This window comes from Oncorhynchus gorbuscha, linkage group LG08 (genome assembly GCF_021184085.1).
Source record: "Oncorhynchus gorbuscha isolate QuinsamMale2020 ecotype Even-year linkage group LG08, OgorEven_v1.0, whole genome shotgun sequence".
Taxonomy (NCBI): Eukaryota; Metazoa; Chordata; class Actinopteri; order Salmoniformes; family Salmonidae; genus Oncorhynchus; species Oncorhynchus gorbuscha.
The window spans coordinates 13,466,428-13,493,718 of NC_060180.1; the positions used below are offsets into that span (position 1 = coordinate 13,466,428).

The 27,291-nt window shown below is 42.4% G+C and overlaps 1 protein-coding gene across 1 annotated transcript; it reads left to right on the top strand.

The window, feature by feature from the left end:
* Nucleotides 1-5,344: 5,344 nt before the first annotated feature.
* LOC124041222 (transmembrane protease serine 9-like) lies at nt 5,345-27,291 on the top strand. Its single transcript, XM_046358564.1, has 10 exons — nt 5,345-5,497; nt 14,867-14,887; nt 21,117-21,279; nt 21,475-21,743; nt 21,881-22,026; nt 22,124-22,442; nt 22,961-23,132; nt 25,445-25,710; nt 26,012-26,100; nt 26,516-27,291. The coding sequence occupies exons 1-10, from the start codon at nt 5,443-5,445 to the stop codon at nt 26,810-26,812; spliced, it is 1,797 nt and encodes a 598-aa protein (XP_046214520.1). The 5' UTR covers nt 5,345-5,442; the 3' UTR covers nt 26,813-27,291.

Here is a 27,291-nt window from a genome sequence, read left to right on the forward strand (position 1 = left end):
GGCGTCAGTACAACAACTGACCCGATGACTCCCACTAGTGAAACTCTTTGCGATATCACAGACCGATATCCTCGTCTCAGTTCGCAGGTACTGAAGAGGTTGCCACACGCTGACGCGGTGGTGACTGACATGCCTCTGAGCGTTTTGAAGCACAAACACCAGGAGATTTGGTTGAAAGGTTACAGCCATTCTCATGACAATGCGGCCGCTGACAACTCGTACATAGGGTCCGACCTTTTCGTTTGCGCCTCAGACACCAACACCATCCGCTGGTAGGGGGGTCCGGAGACACAAATGGGGGAATAGTAGCCCAGACCCATGATGAGCCTCATCGAGGCCGGTGGGGGGGTCGAGACTACGGACAACACCGTACGAGGCCGCCAGAGCATAAATTAAATCTAGTTGTAAACTCCTCTATGAGAACAGTGAGGAGCAGACAGACCCCTAGACGGGGATTATCTTAGAGCACATCTAAGATAGTACTGAGGTGTACCACACTGGTCGTAAAGGAAGTCCAGTGGACTTGTCCACCTCCAAAACAAATGGCAACAATAATCATTCCTTGCCATGTGTAGGTTCAACTACAATACAACTAGTAAAATGCTCCAATCATTATGTTCCGGTAGTATAATATTTCAGAATAAATCTGTAGGATAACTGGTCCCTTTGAGCACCAGTACCAATACCAGCGACAGTCAGTCTAGCTACAATCAGTAAGAAGGTTAGAGACCTAACCAATCAAATTACTCCTGACAATAGTGACATAGGAGTCACTCAGAGTGCAACACGTGGAAGGGAATCTCCAGTGCACTCTTCCAATGGTTAACACACATGTCACTAATAAATAGAATCCTCCATTCAGGAGGAAAATTATTAGAATCATTAAACACGATCACACCATGTACGACTGGTCCAATACTTATTAAAGAGTACTTCTGTCGTGAGGTTAGCTCCTCCATGTATAACATAGCTATGAAATAGACTTCATACCTATCACCACTACAATAGTGGAAGACACAGTGACTTGTCGAAAAAAACTACTACAGACTCCCTTGACAGCAATTCTGACTGACCTCCAGGCATTGACCTGAAAATTACCTGACTACGTCAGACTCATTCTGATCAAGTTGTAATCTGCCAGGATACTTGATTTTCTTCCCTTGAAATGGGGCAGAATCACATGCGCGCTTGTGTAAGCATAAACGCACATGCACAATGGAGCATTCCAATTCGGATTTATGCTAGGATCACTTAAGGGTCCAAGAAAAATACCAGCCTTAGTAAATAAGGGTGAACATTTACTTCTAGGCATTTGACTCTACAGCACTCACCAGTTTCTTCCCAGAAGTCCATAGGTCATCCCTGTAGACTGACCAAAACTAGTGCCTTACAGCTGTAAACTTATCATATAGTTATCAACTTAGGATAGTGCCTAAGCAACACACCAAGTAGGAAAACCCTAAATATGGCATTACAGACAATGCCATGATAGTCATTTTGCCAGAACATTAGACGTATATAGAATAAAGTCCAATTAGATGATTTTTGTGTGAGAACTATATTTTGTATATCTTTTGTTTATGCTTTCATTCCTTTTTGGTTCAGTTCCTTTGACACTTAGGAAGTGATAGAGCCATAGGCCCATCCAGGGAAACAAGCAACGGCGATAACCAACCAGGACATCCCCTGGCCCTTGTAGCTTCCAGGGAACCTACCAAGGTACATCACTAGAAGGGACCGCAACGGCGATCACCAACCAGGACATCCCCTGGCCCTTGTAGCTTCCAGGGAACCTACCAAGGTACATCACTAGAAGGGACCGCAACGGCGATAACCAACCAGACATCAACTGCCATCCTTGTGGTGGACTGCTCCGCTTTCAGAGAAGCCTACCAAGTTCAACCCCCAGAGGTGACTGCAACGATGATCTACAAACAGGACATCACGTGTTCATGATTTTGTGTTGATTTGTAACTTTCAGGACAAACAAGATCCAAACCAGCAGGGGGGGTATGTCATGACGTTGGCCTCTTTGGGTATATCAACCCCATCCCCCTCTCCCTGCCTTCCCCTTACCTCCTTCAACTAGGCTGCTGTGGTCAGAGGTCGTAAATTCCTGAGAAGACCCTGTCACATGGCCACATAGTAGAGAGAGAGTACATTTTCATAGAGGACAAAGGAAATCCTTCCACCTCACAGAACTTGAGGTACAAACAAATTTCATGTTCCGGAGAAAGTATAAACGATCGGTGAAGAATCCAACTACGAACTGGTCCATTTGTCACAACTTGGGAAAGCTCATGGGAGACGGTGGGGCCACATTACCATAACACTGTTTATATAATAGCCTCAGATATGAGGTTTACATCTAATTGTTGTATAAGATGAATGAGTGAGTATGATACTGTTTGTGTAATTGTGTAATATGACTTTGGACTGTTTAATGAAGAAAAATACAATTCCCTTTTGATTTTAACTAAATCAGAGGACTGCCCCTGAGCCCAGTTAGGGTCAGACATCCTGGGACAGCCTGCTTCAGCCCTTCCGAATAAAACCCCCACTCGGGTTTTCGATCAGCAGACCGAGCTTACATCAATTACGAGATGGTTAAAGGTTGAAGACCATGATTGTCTCAATCAAGGGAGGATAAAAGGTTGCAGACCATTGCTGAATCTTTTAACCATACCGCGTGGTTAAACTCTTAGACTATCGATACCGACGGAGTAAGAACAAGTCTTTGATATTAATTACTAGTCTGCAGCTAGGAATTCGGTATCATTGAACGCAAACAATGACAACCGCCAAAAACATTCATTCTATAACGAATGTCACTCTGAACAATCGACAATAACCATGACAGAGAGAGAGAGGGAGAGAGACAGACAATTCAACAAAATAAATGAACATTTCACCAGCAATCAAAACGACACACTAAGCGTAAATTTATATATTGATTACAATTGTTCCCGAATGAGTGAGTGTTATCACTCTGTAGTGACTTCTTAGTCGACCCCCACTTCCCCTTTTTCTAACAAGCCACCATGCCGGTTTAGCCCACTCGTGCACATTCTCCTATCATTTCATGTAACCACATTTACCTTGTTTGTTTGTTTGTTTATGCATTTCTGTGAATTACTTAGTTAGCAAAAAATAAATTATTTAAGACAATTGATGTATGGATGACGCATAGTGAAGACTGGGTTTGTGCAGATAACCAACAATTTACGACGTTTGGAATGAGACTAACGTGAGGTAAAGTAAATAATTCATTAATTCGAAGACTAATTGATCAGATAAAATATCTAAAAAGTTATTTTTAGGAAATTATAACTTTGTAATCTGAATATTTTTCCTTGGTGCCCCGACTTCCTAGTTAATTAGTTACGTGATTAATCAGTTGATCACGTAATAACTAATTACAGAGAATCTTTGATAAAAACTATCAGTCTTCAGTTATTGATAGTAAAGACAAGGCAGCAGTCTGACTGAGTGGTTGTAGGGAGCAGCAGGCTCGTAAGCATTCATTCAAACAGCTCTTTTCTGCATTTGCCAGCAGCTCTTCGCAATGCTTGAAGCACAGCACTGTTTATGACTTCAAACCTAACAACACCCAGATTAGGCTGGTAATACTATAGTGCCAATAAGAACATCTAATAGTCAAAGTTATATGAAATACAAACGGTATAGAGAGAAATAGTCATATAATAACTACAACTTAAATCTTCTTAACTGGGAACATTGAAGACTCATGTTAAAAAGGAACCACCAGCTTTCATATGTTCTCATGTTCTGAGCAAGGAACGTAAGCGTTAGGTTTTTTACATGGCATATATTGCACTTTTACTTTCTCCTCCAACACAATGTTTTTGCATTATTTAAACCAAATTGAACATGTTTCATTATTTATTTGATACTACATTTATTTTATTTATGTATTATATTAAGTTCAAATAAAAGTGTTCATTCAGTATTGTTATAATTGTCATTATTTCAAAGCAGCCAGATTAATCGGTATCGGCATTTTTTTGTCCTCCAATAATCGGTATCGGTGTTGAAAAATCATAATCGGTCGACCTCTACTAAAGGCTACTGGTTGTGGTGAAAGTAAGGAAAACAATAACAAGAAAGTGTTATTCAAGTTTAAGTAGTTGATGGTTATGTTGTTTGAGCACAAATTTTAACACTGTCAGTTCTGCAATCTTTGTAAGAACATGTGACAAAGAGCTACACTTTTAAGAGGTCACTGTGCATTTCACAGTAACTTAATTGCAGTTAGTTGCTTGGAGGTTGCTGTGAATTTTACATTACTAGCTGTCAGTAAGTTATTGTAAAATTCACAGTAATTTAATAGTCATTAACTGCTAGTAACTTGCAACTAGCTGTCAGTAACTTACTGGACATTACTGATTACAAGATTGTTTAACATTAGTTGATAACTACTAAGCATTCTTTAAGGTAACCACACTTGGGACTCAGCCTCACCTGGTCTCAACCTCTTGGTGGACAGCAAACTGACTTTCCTGACACATTGTCAGGTCAGTGAGTGTGAAAGATCAGCCAGAACAAGTTTATGCATTAACTACTTGCAGCGAGCTGACAGTATTATTGAAAAATAAACATTAACTTCCTGATGACCAACTCCCATTAAGTTCCTTGAAAATGCAGTAACCACTCAACAGTGCAATTGTTGATTGTCACAAGCGTTTACAAAGACTGTAGAACTGGGAGTAGACAATGAGGTGCTCAACCTTCATCAAAAGAACAAAGACAAATACCAAAACACATTGGCACAAATACAACATATTTTAGACCATGCCCCCAAATATGCTTTTAATAATCTCTATCATAACCACAGGCCCGGTGGCGTAGGAAAGTCACTTTGATTGCAACCGAGAGGTAATCAGAATACAGCAGCATACTGTCCCTTCCAGCAATAATACCTTATCCAGTTCTAAAAATACATGAACCTTTTGTATATTTACAGTTTTTCACTGCAACCACCCGGGAAATCTTTAACAGTGTAATGAAGAACCATACACAAAGGCTTATTCAAAGAACCGATATAAAAAGGTTCTCCACAACGCAAAAAAAGTGTTTCCCTCTACAAAATGAATAACCTTGTTTTGGTAGAAACTATCACTTTGTTTGAGAATGTAGGGTTAATGTTTAATTTATGGAGATGAATACACTATTCTTAGCCTTTCTAGCCTTACTGAATGACCTAAGCACAAACTAATATCACAGCTAATCAGTGTTTGGCCATACCTGTCTAATGAGTGGCCTCAGGATAGCCAATGTAGACCAACAAGGAAATAAAGTTGAATGATTCGAAGAACAAAAGAAGAGGGTGTAGTGTCCTAAGGGAGGGGTGTAGGCAATGAAGGATAGCATGAGGGATATTTAAAGAGCAAAAACATGGGCTTTGTACATAACACTTAAGAAATGTCTGTGAAGAAATTGGTATGTTTATTGACGGTGGCAAGTCTCCTAATTCAAGGTAAGTCTTTTTGAGCATATTAGATTGACCACTATACTTTTCTGTGGCAGGAGTGGGATTGTCTACGGACTTGTCCAAATATACATACTAGTGTACCACATACTTAAACTACATACTATTTACTCATCGTTGCATACTATTAAGCAACAAGCCTACTGAAACAGATCATTTGGTTCCATATCAACATATTTATTAGTTAAACCAAAGCGCTGTAACATATATAGGCTAAATATAAAAAGCTTAGGACACACACCAACATTTTTCAACTGTTCAAATCAAAATGTTATTGTACAGAAAAACGTGGACAGTCTGGTGCAAATTCAGTCACAAATTCAGAACCACTGGACAGCAACATTACAAACTAAAGCACTGATCATTGGGAACGCGATCAGAATGACTGCTAAGGCTTGATCCATAAATTAAATGCATGCCTACAAAACTAAAACAATCTGATAAAATCAAAAGGCCCGAATAACATCACATCAATAACAAGACGACACATTCATAAATCAAAATATGGTTTAGTATTTAGTTGAAAAGCTCTGACGAGAACAATAAACACTTTTCAGTGAGAAAACAGAAATCCACTTTGGGTAAAAAATCAAATAAAAAAATCTATTTGAGCACCACCACAGAATCTTTGGGAATCTTCCCAATGAACTAACCTAGTTTTGTTGTTGGTTACTTGAAGAGAACTAGGGCCTATCACTCACAGCCCCCCACTTCTAAAGCATTGTGGAAAAGTATTAATTAAATTCTACTAGAGGAAGAGCTGAAATTAGTGATACATCCTGGAATTTAAACCATATTTGATTTTTAGAAATGTTGCATACTATCAAAGATTATGGATATAGTGACAAGATACATGGGAGTTGTTGTCCACAAATATTTTGAATAGTTGCCATTGTTGAATACTTGTTTCAGATTGAATTGGGGTGTGTTTGTAAATTCAATTTGGTGTGCCAGAGTGCACCCTAATAGAGCTGGTCAAATCAAATCAGATGGTTATGCTAGTTAGGCTGGTTACATGTTATGCAGAGTGTTGTTTACGAACTGTGCAGCTGGCAACAATTTAATTAAGCATTTTTGCCGACGTTTATTGACACCAAACATTTTTGACAGGTGTTGAACGTTCGTAAATTCATCAGTTATTCTGATGTGAATTTACAAACGAACTAAGAAAGGGATAATCAGCAAGAGGCAATTCATTCTATGGCTAAATTCACAATCTGGCCTTCATACCAACATGGCCATCTAATCATCTCGAGTTTACTATTGTCTCATTGCTTGTCAAGCATCACTACTCTGGACAGTTCTGACTTAGAATATGTGGACAACTATAAATACCTAGGTGTCTTTTGAGACTGTAAACTCTCCTTCCAGACTCAAATTAAGCATCTCTAATCGAAAATTAAATCTAGAATCGGCTTCCTATTTTGCAACGAAGCATCCTTCACTCATGCTGCCAAACATACCCTCGTAAAACTGACTCTCCTGCCGATCCTCGATTTCGGCAATGTCATTTTCAAAATAACCTCCAACACTCTACCCAGCAAATTGGATGTAGTCTATCACAGTGCCATCCGTTTTGTCACGAAAGCCCCATTTACTGCCCACCACTGCGACCTGTATGCTCTCGTTGGCTGGCCCTCGCTTCATATTCGTCGCCAAACCCACTGGCTCCGGGTCATCTATAAGTCTTTGCTAGGTAAAGCCCCGCCTTATCTCAGCTCACTGGTCACCATACTGGTCACTGTAGCATGCCCTCCAGCAGGTATATTTAACTGGTCAACCCCAAAGCCAACTCCTCCTTTGGCCACCTTTCCTTCCAGTTCTCTGTGGCCATTGACTGGAATTAATTGCAATAATCTCTGAAGCTGGAGTCTTTTATCTCCCTCACTAACTTTAAGCATCAGCTGTCAGAGCAGCTTACCGATCATTGCACCTGTACACAGCCCATCTGTAAATAGCCCACCCAACTACCTCATCCCCTTATTTATTTATTTTATTTTTTTGCTCCTTTGCACACCAGTATCTCTACATGTACATTCATCTTCTGCACAACTATCACTCCAATGTTAATTGCTAAATTGTAACTATTTCACCACTATGACCTACAGTATTTATTGCCTTACCTCCCTAATCTTTCTACATTTGCACACACTGTATATAGATTTTTCTATTGTGTTATTGACTGTGCGTTTGTTTATCCCTTGTGTAACTCTGTGTTGCTTGTTTCGCACTGCTTTGCTTTATCTTGGCCAGGTCGCAGTTTTAAATGAGAACTTGTTCTCAACTGGCCTACCTGGTTAAATAAAAGCGAAATAAAAAATATATATTTTAAAATTGATTAAATCAGGTTTTTTTTTACCCCTCATCAATCTACACAATACCCCATAATGACAAAGCAAAAACAGGATTTTAGAAATGTTTGATAATTTATAAAAAATAAAACACTGAAATATCACATTTACATAAGTATTCAGACCCTTTACTTAGTACTTTGTTGAAGCACCTTTGGCACCGACTACAGCCTTGAGTCTTCTTGGGTATGACGCTACAAGCTTGGCACACCTGTGTTTGGGGAGTTTCTCCCATTTTTCTCTGTAGATCCTCTCAAGCTCTGTCAGGTTGGATGGGGAGCGTTGCTGCACAGCTATTTTCAAGTCTCTCCAGAGATATTCGCTCTGTCTGGGCTCTGGCTGGGCCACTCAAGGACATTCAGAGACGTGTCTCAAAGCCACTCCTGTGTTGTCTTGGCTGTGTGCTTGGAGTCGTTGTCCTGTTGGAAAGTGAACTTTCGCCCCAGTCTGAGGTCCTGAGAGCTCTGGAGAAGGTTTTCATCAAGGATCTCTCTGTACTTGGCTCCGTTCATCTTTGCCTTAATCCTGACTAGTCTCCCAGTCCCTGTCGCTGAAAAACATCTCCACAGCATGATGCTGTCACCACCATGCTTCACTGTAGGTGTCACGTTCTGACCTTAGTTCCTTTGTTTTTGTCTCTACAGACAATTCCTTCAACTTCATGGCCTGATTTTTGCTCTGACATCCATTGTTAATTGTGGGACCATATATTGACAGGTGTGTGCCTTTCCAAATCATGTCCAATCCATTGAATTTACCACAGGTGGAATCCAATGAAATTGTTGAAACATCTCAAGGATGATCAGTGGAAACAGGATGCACCTGAGCTCAATTTTGAGTCTCATAGCAAACGTTCTGAATACTTATGTAAATAAGTGTTTCAGTTTTTTATTTGTATTTTTTTTTCTAAAAACTTGTTTTCACTTTGTCATTATGGGGTTTTGTGTAAAGAGTGCTGAGGATATATATATTTAAGTAACCACTAGTGCAGTACTGGTAGTAGAGATGATAGAGACACTATGGAGACACTATTTGGCATGTTGCAACTTTGAAAAGTTGTTTTAAACCATTTTTCATTAACAATGTTTGAAATCCAGAATGTCTGTCATTCTAAAGTAAGAACCTTACAAATCTTTCTTTAACCTTTTGCCTCCCCTTCATCTACACTGATTGAAGTGGATTTAAGAAGTGACATCAATAAGGGATCATAACATTCACCTGGATTTACCTGGTCAGTGTCAATGAAAGAGCAGGTGTCCTATTGTTTTGTACAGTCAGTGTATACATAGGCGTCATGACACTTTTCATGCATCTTTCATTGCCCTTTTTGAGTGTTGCAGTATCCTTCCCAGAGATACATCTCAAAAGTAAATAGTTCACGTAAAAATAGATTTTTCTATAGAATGGCTTGCTACTATAGTGAGAACAAAACAAGCCAATTGTTGATGAAAATCCTTTACTGACATGATGTATTACGACCGGTTTTGCATGTTATTTTGGCATTAATACGTGTCACATATCAGTTTACAAACCATGTAAAAAAATATATATTGAGTTAATAAAGCCGATTTCTTGATTAAGGTAGCTCCAAAATGCAGGTGTTTCAGCCTAGATCAATACTTTCTCTTGTGGTGGGACAGCCAGTGGAAATGCAGAGTGTGGGGTTCGGTAATGTTCTCTAGTTGCGCCATGATTGGCTCAGCGTTCTGTCACTCATGAGGACACTACGTCACCACAAAATCTACGGAGAGAGCTCGAAAATTCAAGCCCCTTGGAAGCTGCCATAGAGTTATATTTGAAGTGCCCATCCAAGAAGTGTGAAGGTCATTGGCCACAGATAAAATGACTTCAACTCACTATCTACAGTAGCTTTGATCGGACTGATCGTGTCAAAATCATACTTTCAAAATCTTAGCTTGCAAGCTAGCAGTCATCATCATGAATCAACTTGACAATCTACTGGCAAATCCTTTTCAATCAATGTCATATCCTTGTCAAATTAAGAGAAATTAGAGATTAAACGTCGCAGTGCTCATGGGCCATTGGACATAAACATTACACAACAAGTCGGAAATTGCTAATTCAACCATGAGTGGTTTGGAAGGAAGCAGTGGCTAACTGCAAGCATTCTAAAGAAATCACTATTTTGCTTCCACTGCCTGCTATTCAGTAGAGGGTGTGTGGTTCAAGTCTGGGTTTAAGGGTTTAAAACATCTGTCTGAAAGTGTCTGAAAACATGAGAATTGTGCATCACATATAGACAACGCTTTTAAACTGGGATTGCTGGAGAAATCAAACGTTGTGGCTCAGCTAGAAATACAGACGAGCCATCGACCTTCACAACCAACAAACGGAGGAGAATAGGTACGTGCTTTCCCGAATTATAGCATGCATTCAATTGTGTGGCAATTGTGAGACAGCACTGCGGGGCCATGACAAGTTGGCCGACTCCTTGAACCCAGACGTTTTCAGGTGTATTTTTGAGACCATGCGTAAAATCCATTTTTAAGGGTACGTCAAGCACAATCCATAACAAACTTTTGGATTGTATGTTTATGAAGTGTACAGAGAAGCTATAGCTAAGGAGGTATCTGAGACTCCTTTTGCATCTGTACATCTCCTGTAAATCACAGATGGTAATAGTGCTACATGGTTACCAGACAACAGTGTGTGTGAGAGGTTTTTGTAGAGGTGAAGGACAAAACTGGTGTTGGCCATCAAACAAGTCCTAGCACCACTGAATGTCAAGGAGAAGTTGGCTGCACAAACCTATGACAGGGCAGCGGTGATGAGTAGTAATGTACGTGCTGTCCAAACACTACTGAAGGATTCCTTTCTGACCGCCGAACTCCAGTGTGCTACCAAGCTATGGCCTGTGGGCAAACAGGAGAATAGAAAAGGGAGCTGTTCACTGTCTGTCGACATCCTCAGCTGCACACTGGAAAGACAGCACTTTCTTAATTGAAATCACTCTATGAAAACAACATTCAGGAGGCCTTGTCTGATACAGTCTCTCTTCTCAAATGCATCATCACCACTCCGATGACAACTGCCGAGTCAAATAGAAACCTTTCCCCCCTTAGAAGAATAAAAAAACACATGCAACTCCATGGGCCAAAAAGGTTCAACGCTCTCAATCCAGCATGACTTCATCCAGAGAATGCAAGACTTTGATGACAAAGTCATTGAGAAGTTTGCCCACAAGAAGGACCGCCGTGCCAACTTGCTGTTCAAGTGAGCACAGTACAACAATGTTGAGTCCATAACTATGTCTAGTATGCTGCTGCATAAGTGATGTAATATGCCAGGGAGATGTGTATACTGTAGCTAAGAAAGTAATAGTAAGTGTATGTTATGTAGTATGCAGTTAGTAGCCCATGTGCCTCACCCTAACAATGTGGTCCCTTTCCCCCCTTCGAATTTAGCCTAGTGTTCTGACTTGGTGGTGCACGTGTAGCCTTTAGAGAAATCTAATCTTTGAATATTGTAACAGCTTTCATTGTCTGCATACGTGCCCCCGTTAATTTAGCCTACTGTTCCGACTTGGTTGAGCACTTCTAGCCTATAGACAGTTTTAGAAAATGTCATAATCGAATATTGTAACAGCTTTCATTGTCTGCTTATGTGCCCCTATTGTCAGAGCTTTCATTGTCTGCTTATGTGCCTCTGTTAATTTGGCCTACCGTTCGGATTTGGTGTACAGGGAGAATACTGTAAGAACAGCCCATAGTCTGAATTATGTCGCTGTCCATTTCAAAAGTGCTGAACGAATAGGCATATACTGTTCTGACTTGGTAGTGCACATGTAGCCTATAGTCTGTTTTAGCGAAATGTCATCGTCGAAAATTGTAAGAGCTTTCATTGGCTTGTTCATGCTTGTTCAATGAACCATAAACAATTAACGAACATGAATCTGTGGAACGGTCTTTAAGACACTAACAGCTTATAGATGGTGGGCAATTAAGGTCACAGTTATGAAAACTTAGGACACTAAAAAGGCCTTTCTACTGACTCTGAAAAACACCAAAAGAAAGATGCCCAGGGTCTCTGCTCATCTGTGTGAACGTTCCTTAGGCATGCTGCAAGGAGGCATGGGGACTGCAGATGTGGCCAGGGCAATAAATTGCAATGTCCCTACTGTGAGACGCCTAAGACAGCGCTACAAGGAGACAGGACGGACAGCTGTTCATCCTCGCAGTGGCAGATCACGTGTAATAGCACCTGCACAGGATCGGTACATCCGAACATCACACCTACGGGACAGGTACAGGATGGTAACAACAAATGCCAGAGTTACACCAGGAATGCACAATCCCTCCATCAGTGCTCAGACTGTCCGCAATAGACTGAGAGAGGCTGTACTGAGGGCTTGTGGGCCTGTTGTGAGGCAGATCCTCACCAAACATCACCGGCAACAACATCGCCTATGGGCACAAACCCATCGTCGCTGGACCAGACAGGACTGACAAAAAGTGCTCTTCTCTGACATGCTGCAGTTTGTCTCAGCAGGTGTGAAGGTCAGATTCGTGTTTATCGTTTATCGTCGGAGGAATGAGTTTTCCACCGAGGCCTGTACTCTGGAGCGGGATCAATTTGGAGGTGGAGGGTCCGTCATGGTCTGGGGCAGTGTGTCACAGCATCATCGGACTGAGCCTGTTGTCATTGCAGGCAATCTCAACGCTGTGCGTTACAGGGATGACATCCTCCTCACTCATGTGGTACCCTTCCTGCAGGCTCATCCTGACATGACTCTCCAGCATGACAAGGCCATCAGCCATATTGCTCGTTCTGTGCGTGATTCCCTGCAAGACAGGAATGTCAGAGTTCTGCCATGGCCAGTGAAGAGCCCGGATCTCAATCCCATTGAGCACGTCTGGGACCTGTTGGATCGGAGGGTGAGGGCTAGGGCCATTCCCCCCCAGAATTGTCCGGGAACTTGCATGTGCCTTGGTGTAAGAGTGGGGTAACATCTCACAGCAAGAACGAGCAAATCTGGTGCAGTCCATGAGGAGGAGATGCACTGCAGTACTTAATAGAGCTGGTGGCCACACCAGATACTGACTGTTACTTTTGATTTTGACCCCCCCCTTTGTTCTGGAACACATTCTTCCATTTCTGTTAGTCATATGTCTGTGGAACTTGTTCAGTTTATGTCTCAGTTGTTGAATCTATCTTGTGATATTCACACTAATATTTGCACATGTTAAGTTTGCTGAAAATAAATGCAGTTGACAGTGAGAGGACGTTTATTTCTTTTGCTGAGTTTATATGCCATAGTTTGTACATCTGCATTGTTATATTGCTTATATAGGTATATGTCATTAGTATCTTATTAATTATTTTAGGCAATGTTAGAATGATGCAATTAATTGTTTTTCTTACTTTGTGTGTTATAATTAGCTCAGGTGCTTTTCTCCATAAGGAGGGTGGTAAGTTACAGACCCAACAACATTATATTATAGTATCCCCTTCTCGTTACCATGTTTGCCAGTGACGGTCTCTTTCAATTGAAATACTTTGGTTCAACAAACAGTTCAGTAATAGACCCATGTAATTCCAGTTCATATTGCGGTTGTTTTGTTTGTGCAATGCTCTGTCAGTGCTTCTGTATATTGTTTATAAAAGTGGATCCTTGTGATTGTATTCTCCTACCTTTTTACATCACATAGGCCTAATAAAATACTTCAAATGGCAGTCTAACCTCTGAGTCTGGGTCTCTCTCTCTCTCTCTCTCTTTCTCTCTCCGTGGAGACTTAAAAAAGCGTAAAGTTAAGGCCTCAACATCTTGCTGAATTTATCTGAACTAATATCTCTCTGAATTTCTGTCGCTGTCCAAGTGCTGAACCAGTAGGCCTACCTCATCGCAGCTCGTTTGCTTGAACTTGCTTATACTTACGAGCTATGTATTATTTACATAAGAACAAATATTGTGAATTTACTGAACATAAATGTGATTAAGTTCGACATCCATTATTATTGAAGGAGAATGTGGTTATTATCTAGTTACTGTACACAAATCCACAAGGAGTCAGTAGAAACCATTTTAAGCAAGTCAGCCATAAGCGCCACTCTCGGGACAGCTTTATGTAGACCCTAAGAGTTTGTGGGCAGCGTTTGACACCATTAAAGTGCATTTAATGTACAGTTTAGAGATGTGTAGTGGCTTCGCTGGCCTGCATCTATAAAAAAAATGGTTTGCCCCACCAAGATTGACATGCTAAATTCGCCACTGGTCGGATCACACAAAAAGTTACATATTGCGACATTTAACTACTCACATTCTTAAGAAAATATACTTAGATACTTGTAAAATAAACATGTATAAAATACCTTACAAACACTATAATCCAACTCATAATGCAACATCATTCCATTTCAGAGTCTTTTCAGTTTTATGAGTTGAAAAACCAAAATGTATGGCAAATAGAAATTGCACGGTCTTCAGAGATAGATGGGAGGGGTTGAGGGGAGCTGAAGGCTGGGACTAAAAACGATTGTAAAATATACTGTGTCCATAAAATGTATATAGTATGTATAAACTGAAAGTAGAAGCTTAATTGTTCTTGTGCATTCGTTTAATCCAATTAGGGGAAGGATGTTAGGGTTAGGAGAAAATAATAAAGGAATATATATATTTTTTTATATATGGGGGATTGTAAATTATGCAGACAGTTACATTGATGGAAGCCACAGTCTATCTGCAATATTAAAGCTAAACTGCCCCCTAAATAAAATTTTAAATAAAACACTCTAATCCAACTCATATTACAACAGCATTCCATTTCAGAGACTTTTCAGTTTCATGAAAACATGAATTTAATGTTTTAGCTTTATTTGTTTGATCCACTACTGAAGAAAAGGTGCAGCTGATGCAAGCTAGCATGCAATGAGGTGTGACATGTTCAACAATTATGGTTATACACAAGCTGCATTTTCACAAAAGCAAACATGTTTAATAGAGACAATCGGACAATGAATTAACTCAATTACTTCCTCTCTTTCTCAGAATCATATTGTCAACTTGAAGGTAAGAACATGATCTACATTTTATTCTCCAGACGTGTACAGAAATTCATGGTCATCACTCCCATTGCTGCCATTTCTTTTTGCTTTTTCTTTAATTTAAAGAGCATGATCGATTAGAACATACCATAAATGTCAACCTTTGAGATATTCTTCGTTATTGACAAAATGCAATCAGTCCACATACCTGCATGCACATTTTGACAGCTGTCATGATCTTAATGATGTGCTGCTAATGTTTTAATGTCTGATTATTTTATGTATCATGTATACTGTGTATCATGTTACTGTGAAGCCAAAGGTTAATTTCCACACTGTGTGAACAATCAGGTTTTGGTAACACTTTACATGACACCCAGTGTCATAACACTTTATGACACGATCATAACCATGCCATAATATGTCATAACAGCTGACATAACTTGTCATAACCTGTCATAATATGGTCATAACACTGTCATGGCCCATATATTCACACCTGTTGTGACGTACACGACATTCCTAAAAGCATATGGACACCTGCTCGTCGAACATCTCATTCCAAAATCATGGGCATTAATATAGAGCCAGTCCCCCCTTTGCTGCTATAACAGCCTCCAATCTTCTGGGAAGGCCTTCCACTAGATGTTGGAACATTGCTGCTTGTGGCCTTTCAGCCACAAGAGCATTAGTAAGGTCGGCACTGATGTTGGGCGATTAGGGCTGGCTCGCAGTCTGCGTTCCAATTCATCTCGAAGGTGTTCGATGGGGTTGACGTCAGCGATCGGTGCAGTCAAGTTCTTCCACACCGATCTCGACAAACCATTTCTGTATGTACCTTGCTTTGTGCATGGGTGCATAGTCATGCTGAAACAGGAAAGGGCCTTCCCCAAACTGTTGCCACAAAGTTGGAAGTACAGAATTGTCTAGAATGTCATTGTATGCGGTAGCATTTCGATTTCCCTTTACTGGAACTAAGGGGCCGAGCCCGAACCATAAAAAACATTCCCAGACCACAGAACCATTTACAGTTGGCACTAATAATAATAATAATAATATATGCCATTTAGCAGACGCTTTTATCCAAAGCAGGCATGGGGGCAGGTTTTGGATTGCCAGATGATGAAGCTTGGTTCATCATTCAAGAGAATGCATTTCCACTGCTCCAGACTCCAATGGCGGGAATCCTTACACTACTCCAGCTGACGCTTGGCATTGCATATTATGATCTTAGGCTTGTGTGCGACTGATCGGCCATGAAAACCCATTTCATGAAGCTCCAGACGAACAGTTATTGTGCTGAAGTTGCTTCCAGAGACAGTTTGGAACTCGGTAGTGAGTGTTGCAACCGAGGACAGACGATTTTTATGCTCTACGTGCTTCAGCACTTGGCGGTCCCATTCTGTGAGCTTGTGTGGCCTACCACTTTGGCGCTGAATCGTTGTTGCTAATAGACGTTTCCAATTCACAATAACAGCACTTACACTTGACTGGGCAGTTCTAGCAGGGAAGAAATTTGACGAACTGACTTAGTGGAAAGGTTGCATCCTAAGATGGTGCCACGATGTAAGTCACTGAGCTCTTCAGTACGGGCTATTCTACTGCCAATGTTTGTCTATGGAGATTGCGTTGCTGTGTGCTCGATTTTATACACTTGTCAGCAATGGGAGTGGCTGAAATAGCCGAATCCACTCATTTGAAGGGGACGTCCACATACTTTTGTATATATAGTGTATATTTCGTTATTTTATGGCTGGATATGACACCTATATGTATTCAAATGTGTTTTTTCCCTGACAAAAAGTTTCCTTTCGTTTGAAAGTTTGTTTCTTAAATCGTTTGTTGTTTTTGTAATAAATTGTTTACAGTCATCTGTTTCCCTCATATTTTTACAACTTGTAGAAAATACACTTTATGACACTCTCAAGAAGCATTATGACCCTCCTGTGTCACTTTACTTGGACTAAGAAAATACACTTTATGACACTGTCAAGAAGAGCTATGACCATCATAATAATATAAGTCAAATAGCCCTATCACGTACAGTGGCTTGCAAAAGTATTCACCCCCTTGGCATTTTTCCTATTTTGTTGCTGTAAGGGATTTCCTCCTCTTCTTCCGAAGAGGAGAGGCGAGAAGGATCGGAGGACCAATATGCGGCGTGGTAAGTGTCCATGGTTCTTTTAATAAGAACTAGTACACATGAACAACTGAATACAAAAAACAATAAACGTGGAATGAACGAAACCCAAAACAGTACCGTGTGGTGAAAAACACAGACACGGAAACAAACACCCACAAACAAACAGTGAAACCCAGGCTACCTAAGTATGATTCTCAATCAGAGACAACTAATGACACCTGTCTCTGATTGAGAATCATACTAGGCCGAAACATACAAATCCCCAAATCATAGAAAAACAAACATAGACTGCCCACCCCAACACACGCCCTGACCATACTAAATAAATACAATACAAAGGAAATATAGGTCAGAACGTGACAGTACCCCCCCCGCAAAGGTGCGGACTCCGGCCGCAAAACCTTAACCTATAGGGGCGGGTCTGGGTGGGCGTCTGTCCGCGGTGGCAGCTCTGGCGCGGACCCCACTTCACCATAGTCTTAGTCCGCCTCATTGTCCGCCTCCGTGACTTCCTAACCATGGCGATCCTTCTAAATGACCCCACTGGGCAGAGGGGCAGCTCGGGACAGAGGGGCAGCCCCGTACTGGCTGACGACTCTGGCAGATCCTGGCTGACTGGCGGATCTGGCAGATCCTGGCTGAATGGCGGCTCTGGCAGATCCTGGCTGAATGGCGGCTCTGGCAGATCCTGGCTGAATGGCGGCTTTGGCAGATCCTGGCTGAATGGTGGCTCTGGCAGATCCTGGCTGAATGGCGGCTCTGGCAGATCCTGGCTGACTGGCGGCTCTGGCAGATCCTGACTGACTGGCGGCACTGCGGCTCCTTGCAGACTGGCGGCACTGGCGTCTCCTTGCAGACTGGTGGCTCTAGCGGCTCCTTGCAGACTGGCGGCTCTGACGGCTCCTTGCAGACTGGCGGCTCTGGCGGCTCCTTGCAGACTAGCGGCTCTGATGGCCCTGGGCAGACGGGTAGCTCAGGCGGCGCTGGGCAGACTGGAGACTCCGGCAGCGCTGGAGAGGATGTCAGGACCCGGTTACGATCCCGGGTCTTCGGAGTGAGAAACAGTCACTTAACCAACTGAGCCACGAATAGTCGGCAGAACCCAGAAGATGAGTCAGACACAGCAGTACTTGAGACGGTGTATTTAATGAAGTAAAAAGTGAAGTTCTTCAGGAAAACATGTAACTCCACAACCTCAAAAGGAATCCTACAAGAACAAAGGTAATCCTCCAAGACAAAAAAGGTAAATCCACAAGGTGGAAGGTAAAGCACAAAAAGCCTCAAAAGATACTCAAAAAACAAACAAACAAGAACAAAAAAACAGAATTCCACAAGAGAGTCCACCGGGATCAACAAGAGTTCTCAGAGTACTAGGGCTGGGTGCTAACATACAAACACAGAGCAAAGAACAGAGGAAAACAAAGGGTTTAAATACAATCAGGGGAAACGAGGCACAGGTGCAAATAATAATGGGGATCAAGGTCAAAAGGCACAATGGGGGCATCTAGTGACCAAAAACCGGAACAACCTTGGCCAAATCCTGACAGAGGAGGAAAGCTCTGGCAGCGCTGGATGGGGGAGCTCTGGCGCCTCAGGACTGAGGGGCGGAAGCTCTGGCAGCGCCGGACAGACAGGAGACTCCGGCAGCGCCTGACAGGCAGGAACACCTGTAGGGAGGAGACAGAGAGACAGCCTGGTGCGTTAGGCTGCCACAGGACCCACCAGGCTGGGGAGACCTCCAGGAGGCTTGGTGTTAGGAGGAGGCACCTGAAGGACCGGGCTGTGGGGGAGCACTGGAGCTCTGGTGCGCAGCCTTGGCACTACTCCCCCAGGCTGGATCACTACTCTAGCCCAGACCCTCCAGAGTGCAGGCACAGGTTAAACCGGGATGTGGGTAAGCACGGGAGATCTAGTGCCTACTACGCACACCTCTCCCTTAGGCTCCACTCCCACATTTGCACGGCACGAGCGGAGCGCAGTCATAGGATGCACTGCACCCTCCCAGCGCCCCGGAGACACAGTACGCCGAGCCGGCGTAGGATACCCTGGACCAAAACTGCGTACCGGCGACCAGACACGCTGAGAAGGCACCATACGCCCTGGCTCGATGCCCACACTCGCATGACACTTTCGGGGGGCTGCCCTATAGCACACCGGGCTATGGGCACGTACTGGCGACACCGTGCGCTTAACTGCATAACACGGTGCCTGACCAGTAACGCGCTGCTTATAATAAGCACGAGGAGTGAGCTCAGGTCTGCTATCTGGCTTAGCCCCACACTCGTATGCCCCCGCCAAAAAATATTTTGGGGGCTGCCTCTCGTACCTGTCGCGCTGCCATGCTGCCTCCTCATATCGCCGCCGCTCAGCTTTCGCTGCCTCCAGCTCTGCTTTGGGGCGGCGATATTCCCCAGCCTGTGCCCAGGGTCCCTCTCCGTTCAATATCTCCTCCCATGTCCAGGAGTCCTGTGATGCTGGCCGCTGTTGTTGCTGCTGCTGCTGCTGTCGTCGCTTCTCACCTCTCCGAAGAGGAGAGGTGAGAAGGATCGGAGGACCAATATGCGGCGTGGTAAGTGTCCATGGTTCTTTTAATAGGAAATAGAACACATGAACAACTGAATACAAAAAAACAATAAACGTGGAATGAACGAAACCCAAAACAGTACCGTGTGGTGAAAAACACAGACACGGAAACAAACACCCATAAACAAACAGTGAAACCAAGGCTACCTAAGTATGATTCTCAATCAGAGACAACTAATGACACCTGCCTCTGATTGAGAACCATACTAGGCCGAAACATACAAATCCCCAAATCATAGAAAAACAAACATAGACTGCCCACCCCAACTCACGCCCTGACCATACTAAATAAATACAAAACAAAGGAAATAAAGGTCAGAACGTGACAGTTGCCTTACAACATGGAATTAAAATAGTTTTTTGAGGGGGTTGTATCATTTTATTTACACGCCATGCCTACCACTTTGAAAATGCAAAAAATATTTTTTGTTGTGAAACAAACAAGAAATTATAAGAAGAAAAAAAAAGAAAACTTAAGCATGCATAACTATTCACCCCCCTAAGTCAATACTTTGTAGAGCCACCTTTTGCAGCAATTACAGCTGCAAGTCTCTTGGGGTATGTCTCTAGCCACTGGGATTTTTGCCATTCTTCAAAGCAAAACTGCTCTAGCTCCTTCAAATTCGATGGGATCCACTGGTGTACATCAATCTTTAAGTCAGACCACAGATTCTCAATTGGATTGAGGTCTGGGCTTTGACTAGGCCATTCCAAGAAATGTAAATGTTTCCCCTTAAACCACTCGAGTGTTGCTTTAGCAGTATGCTTAGGGACATTGTCATGCTGGAAGGTGAACCTCCGTCCCAGTCGTACATCTCTGGAAGACTGAAACAGGTTTCCCTCAATAATTTCCCTGTATTTAGCACCATACATCATTCCTTCAATTCTGACCAGTTTCCCAGTCCCTGCCAATGAAAAACATCCCCACAGCATAATGCTGCCATCAACGTGCTTCACTGTGGGGATAGGCTTCTCGGGGTGATGAGAGGTTTTGGGTTTGCGCCAGACATTTTCATTGATGGCCAAAAAGCTCAATTTTAATCTCATCTGACCAGAGTACCTTCTTCCATATTTTTGGGGAATCTGCGCATTGGGGTAGCTGCATATCAGTGTGTGTGCAATTACAATGACAATTTAATATGGTAAATTAAAAAATATATATCTATAACATAACCATACTGTTGACACACAGGCTATGGTGTTATGGATTGTTTTGCCTTGTGTGGTAGTTTTTTTTTTACACTCTTATGTAGGTGTCATAATCAGCCATAAAATAACGCAATATTTCACAACAGGTCTAAATATATGTTTCATGACAGTGTTATGGCCATATTATAACAGGTTATGACAGGTTATGTCAGCTGTTATGACATATTATGACATGGTTATGATGCTGGGTGTCAAGTAAAGTGTTACCCATGGTTTCATATTGTATTCTATGGCTTAGTGACTCATTTCAGGCTCTGATTATATCTTATGTTGCAGTATGTGGCACCACTCCACTCATCATTGTTTATCTCTGTTTAAGTGTGTGGGACCACTTCATTCAACAACAAAATAGTGGGGGGTGAGGATGCCCCGGCAGGAAGTTGGCCCTGGCAGGCTAGCATACACCAATTTGGTGGCCATGTTTGTGGCGGGTCCCTCATCAACAAGGAGTGGGTGATGTCTGCAGCCCACTGCTTTTCTGGGTGAGTTAGCGTGAGATACAGAGGACGTAAAGGTTGTAGCTCAAGGAATATGTCAAACTCTCTGTAATGCAGCTGAGTGCAACTCTTACTTGAAATACGTTTCTGAAAAATCAACTTTAGTTTAATGGGATTATTATATTTTGTCAAATTCTCATATGATGCAAAAATATATATAATCTTCCTGTTCCAACAAAGCTCAAGCCCAAATGATTGGAACATCATCTTAGGTCGACAGAACCAGGAGGGCAGTAACCCCAACGAAGTGTCCAGAACTGTTGCTCAGATCGTCTTACATCCAGTTTACGACAGTGACACCAATGACAACGACATTGCTCTGCTCAGACTCACCTCACCAGTCAACTTCACAAACTATATCAGACCCGTCTGTCTGGCAGCAAGTGATAGTGTTTACCACAATGGAACTGATAGCTGGGTCACTGGCTGGGGCAAAATCAACGAAGGAAGTGAGGAGACCTTTGCATGGAGATGTCAATGACATATTGTGTTGTGAGAAATAGCAGTACATTGCAGACCAAAAACATTATTTTTCCAATGAAAATGGAATGTTCATAACGAGTCTGTCTCTCATCCTCTACCTCAGAATTCCTCCCCTCCCCTCAGGCTCTGCAGGAAGTGGAGGTTCCAGTTCTGGGTAATAGACAGTGTAACTGCCTGAATAGGGTCGGCTCAGTCACAGACAACATGCTTTGTGCTGGTGTACTGACAGGAGGCAAGGACTCATGTCAGGTAGAGTCCATGCTAACCCATTTCATTATTGCTCTGTTCCTAAACTATTCATTGTTGTTTACTGGATTGGAAGACTTACCTTGCTCCATCATTTCAGGGTGACTCTGGAGGTCCAATGGTGGCCAAACAGAACTCTGTCTGGATCCAGTCTGGGGTTGTGAGCTGGGGTTTTGGCTGCGCTCGGCCCAATCGCCCTGGGGTGTACACTAGAGTGTCTCGCTACCAGCCCTGGATCGACTCCAAGATCACTACCGACAAGCCAGGCTTTGTCCAGTTTACCTCCAGTGGGGTAGATACTGACAGCAGTTACACATGTCCTGGCCTACCACCTCCTGCTACAACTGTACCAACTAAACAACAACCAAAAACAACAACAACCAAAGCATCAGATATCGCTGTCATTTCAACTGCAGAAGGTGAGTTTTTCCTTTTAGGTTCAGCATCGACAAGCTAGGCTTTGTCCTGTTTACCTCCTGTGGGTTAGATGCTGACAGTAGTTATACCTGTCCTGGCTTGCCACCAACCATGATCCCAACTGGAAGTACAGCCACCACTGCTGCACATACGTTTCCTACCTCTGTGGCGACACTCTTAGATAAAGGTTCCAAAAGGGTTATTCGGCTGTCCCCATAGAAGAACGCTTTTGGGTTCCAGGTAGAACCCTTTAAGGTTCCAGGTAGAACCTGCTGTGGAAAGGGTTCTACATGGAACCCAAAAGTGTTCTACTTGGAACCAAAAGAGTTCTACATGGAACCAAAAAGGCTTCTTCAAAGGGTTCTCCTATGGGGACAGCCAATAAACCCTTTTAGATTCTAGATAGAAAAAAAGGTGATAAGAGTGTGGTGTCTTAATTTGTATTTTTTATTTGCTGAGCTGTGAAAGACTACGACACTACTTTGTATCATTACTTACAATTTTCTTCTTTCCCTTTCAGGGCGAGTATGTGGCCGTGCTCCTATGAGTCCCTGTCTAGGGGGCAACAGTTATTATGTTGCGGAGGGAACTTGGCCCTGGATGGTCAATCTACACAGAAATGGGATCCATATTTGCAGCGGCACACTTATTACAGAGGAATTTGTCCTTAGTGCTGCCCAATGCTTCCCTGGGTAAATTAATGTTGCACTGAGCTTTAAAGAGAACAGTTGGATAACACTTTCTATGAACCCATAACTAAACTCAGCAACAAAAAAAGAAACGTTCCTTTTACAGGACCCTGTCTTTCAAAGATAATTTGTAAAAATCCAAATAACTTCAGAGATCTTCATTGTAAAGGGTTTACAACACTGTTTCCCATGCTTGTTCAATGAACCATAAACAATTAATGAACATGCACCTGTGGAACGGTCGTTAATACACTAACAGCTTACAGATGGTAGGCAATTAAGGTCACAGTTATGAAAACTTAGGACACTAAAGAGGCCTTGCTACTGTCTCTGAAAAACACCAAAAGAAAGATGCCCAGGGTCCCTGCTCATCTGTGTGAACATTCCTTAGGCATGCTGCAAGGAGGCATGAGGACTGCAGATGTGGCCAGGGCAAAAAAGTGCAATGTTTGTACTGTGAGACGCCTAAGACAGCGCGACAAGGAGACAGGATGGACAGCTGATTGTCCTTGCAGTGGCAGATCACGTGTAACAGCACCTGCACAGGATCAGTGCATCTGAACATCACACCTGCTGGACAGGTACAGGATGGCAACAACAACTGCCCGAGTTACATCAGGAATGCACAATCCCTCCATCACTGCTCAGACTGTCCACAGTAGGCTGAGAGAGGCTGGATTGAGGGCTTGTAAGCCTGTTGTAAGTCAGGTCCTCACCAGACACCGGCAACAACGTCGCCTATGGGCACAAACCCATCGTCGCTGGACCAGACAGGACTGACAAAAAGTGCTCTTCTCTGACATGCTGCAGTTTGTCTCAGCAGGTGTGTGAAGGTCAGATTTGTGTTTATCGTTTATCGTCGGAGGAATGAGTGTTCCACCGAGGCCTGTACTCTGGAGCTGTCACGCCTTGGTCATTGTATTTTGTGTTTTTGTTATATGTTTGGGTAGGCCAGGGTGTGACATGGTATGTTGTTTTTCGTATTGGGGTTTGTAGTATTTGGGATTGCGGCTAATTAGGGGTGTTGTATAGGCTTGGCTGCCTGAGGCGATTCTCAATCAGAGTCAGGTGATCCTCATTGTCTCTGATTGGGAACCGTATTTAGGGAGCCATAGTTTCGCTTTGTATTTCGTGGGTGATTGTTCCTGTCTCTGTGTTGTGGTCACCAGATAGGCTGTAATAGTTTCACGTTCCGTTTTTTTTTTGTATTTAGTATCAGTTATTTCATGTACGCGTTTCTTTCATTAAAGTCATGAGTAACCAACACGCTGCATTTCGGTCCGACTCTCTTTCTTCAACAGACGAACGTCGTTACAAGAGCGGGATCAATTTGGAGGTGGAAGGTCCGTCATGGTCGCTGAACCAGACAGGACTGGCAAAAAGTGCTCTTCACGAACTAGTCATGATTTTGTCTCACCAGGGGTGATGGTCGGGTTTGCGTTTATTGCCAAAGGAATGAACGTTACACCGAGGCCTGTACTCTGGAGCAGGATTGATTTGGAGGTGGAGGGTCTATCATGGTCTTTGGTGGTGTGTCACAGCATCATCGGACTGAGCTTGTTGTCATTGCATCTTTTCTCAACGCTGTGCGTTACAGGGATGACATCCTCCTCCCTCATGTGGTACCCTTCCTGCAGGCTCTTCCTGACATGACCCTCCAGCATGACAATGCCACCAGCCACATACTGCTCATTCTGTGCGTGATTTCCTGCAAGACAGGAATGTCAGTGTTCTGCCATGGCCAGCGAAGAGCCCAGATCTCAATCCCATTGAGCATGGCTGGGACCTATTGGATCGGAGGGTGAGGACTAGGGTCATTCTCCCAGAAATCTCCGGGGCAGGTGCCTTGTTGGAAGAGTGGGGTAACATCTCACAGCAAGAACTGGCAAATCTGGTGCAGTCCATGAGGAGGAGATGCACTGCAGTACTTAATGCAGCTGGTGGCCACACCAGATACTGACTGTTACTTTTGATTTTGACCTCCTGCTTTGTTCAGCGACACATTATTCCATTTATGTTAGTCACATGTCTTTAGAACTTCTTCAGTTTATGTCTCAGTTGTTGAATCTTGTTATCTTCATACAAATATTTACACATGTTAAGTTCGCTGAAAATAAACGCAGCTGACGGTGAGAGGACGTTTCTTTTTTCCGCTGAGTTTATAATGCATTTTAAACAAGCATAATTACTCATAATCCAGTCATATTGCAGTATATGTGTACATGCATTGTAATCAACATTGAGGAGAAAGATTGGCCTGTAAAATCTATTTTTAAATGCTTTTCGAAGACCATATCTGTTTTCTGTTCCTGTAGTTCACATCTAAATCCCGACGAGTGGACTGTGTTTCTGGGAGAGCGCAAGCAGAAAGGATCTGATGTCTTTGAGGCTTCATTGGGCATTGTGAACATCACTCTGACCAACCTAACTGGGACCAACATTGCGCTGCTGCAGCTGGAAAACTTTGTGAACTTCAGCAGCTGCCTTCAGCCTATATGTGTAGACCTGAGCAATAATGGAAGTTTCCCACCTGGGACTCCGTGCTGGGTGACAGGCTGGGGAAACCAGGACAAAGGCAGGGGTAAGAAACTGTGTTTGTTTGCAAGATGCTGGAAGGCCATTTAGTGTTCAAGTAATGGATGCACAGTAATTCATCATTTCTTTAGGGAAAATGAGATGATGAAAACAGTTCAGTTTTGTTCACCATATTATTAGGACATTTCATTATTATCAGTACATTCCTTGTTAGTTTATTCTACCACAGGCATGTACACATATACTGCAATATGGCTATGCGTGTAATTTTACTTAATTAATATTAGCTGATGTTTTTAACCCAACTAAATGAATCACTATCCTCATGAACGGCACCACTGGGACAGGTCTACGGGAGCAGCAGGCTAATGTGATGAGCTGTGGCAACATCTTCTCCACTGAGAACATCTGCACTGCAGCGATGAACCTGGAACAGGTAACAAGGGCTACAGCAAGGGCTACTTGACTTAAAGCATCCAGTTATAATGCATTATGATACAGTTATAATGCATAGTAAGACTTGTCATGTACAATCTCTTTATAATGTCTTATGAACATATCTTAATGATCGGGACAAAATAACAGTCAGTTTGAGAGTTGTGAATTGAATGCATAGAGAACCATTGCATACTGTATAGTCCATGTTATAAGGCATTATAAAGGCTCATACATGCTTATAAAAAGTCATAAAGAATTACACTTGGATGCTTTAATTTTTATTTCTTCAAAATTGTATGTATGGCGGAGAGTGCTAGGCATTGCTGTTTGGTGTAGGTCAGAAGTATTCTCTCTGTTTAAGTGATTCTCATTCATATCCAGTTCTATTGATTTCTGCTTTGTTTTCTATACAGGGAGATGTAGGTGGTCCCCTGATGTGTAAGTCTGGGTTGGCATGGTTCCAGGCTGGAGTGATAACAATGAATAAGGATGGAAATGATACCAATTTGCGAACGACCAAGATGCATATTTTTCCCAAAACCTCCAGATTCATGTCCTTTTTTAATGAGATGATCAGTGACTTCCCCACCCCGTCAACATCCACTGTCCCTAACAACACAGGAAATGCAGCCCCCAGCTCCCTCTCTCTTTCACTCTTATTTATTTATTTTCTCCCCATTCTTGCCATGGTCTTGCTGTCAGGATGGTAGTTCCTCATTCTCTCTTTTTGGCAGTGTCTATAAAATATATCACTTTATGCACCAGTACCAGGGTAATGAAATTTGAAGATTACATTTGTGGCACCAAAGAAAGAAACTAGCAATGTGACAAATGCGTGAATGTCAGGAATAATCATACAATGAAACTAATGAAGGTAACACATTATGTAAAACATTGTTATAACTAATTGGTGGAATCTTTTATGTGAAATAATGTTTTTCAAGCAAATAACTGTTTAATTGGTACTGATTAATAAACTACCTATAAACCCTTTAGAAAGTATTGTATACTTCAATGTAAAGTTCCAGTGAACGATGACACGTTTAACAGTTTTACAGCTGTAATGTACACAAACAAAATAGGTTGGCATATCTTCTGTTTTTAAAGTAATGTTATCTATTAAATATAATAATTGTATACTGTTGAAATGAAATGAAATGAAAATAAATATTTATCATGGATGCATAAA

Bases quoted from the DNA above. Each gene is read 5' to 3' on its own strand.
- LOC124041222 (XM_046358564.1), top strand. From the start codon at position 5,443: ATGTCTGTGAAGAAATTGGTATGTTTATTGACGGTGGCAAGTCTCCTA. The intron at 14,888-21,116 runs GTAAGAACATGA...TCTCTGTTTAAG, and splicing joins ATCATATTGTCAACTTGAAG to TGTGTGGGACCACTTCATTC. The intron at 22,027-22,123 runs GTAGAGTCCATG...CCATCATTTCAG, and splicing joins GAGGCAAGGACTCATGTCAG to GGTGACTCTGGAGGTCCAAT.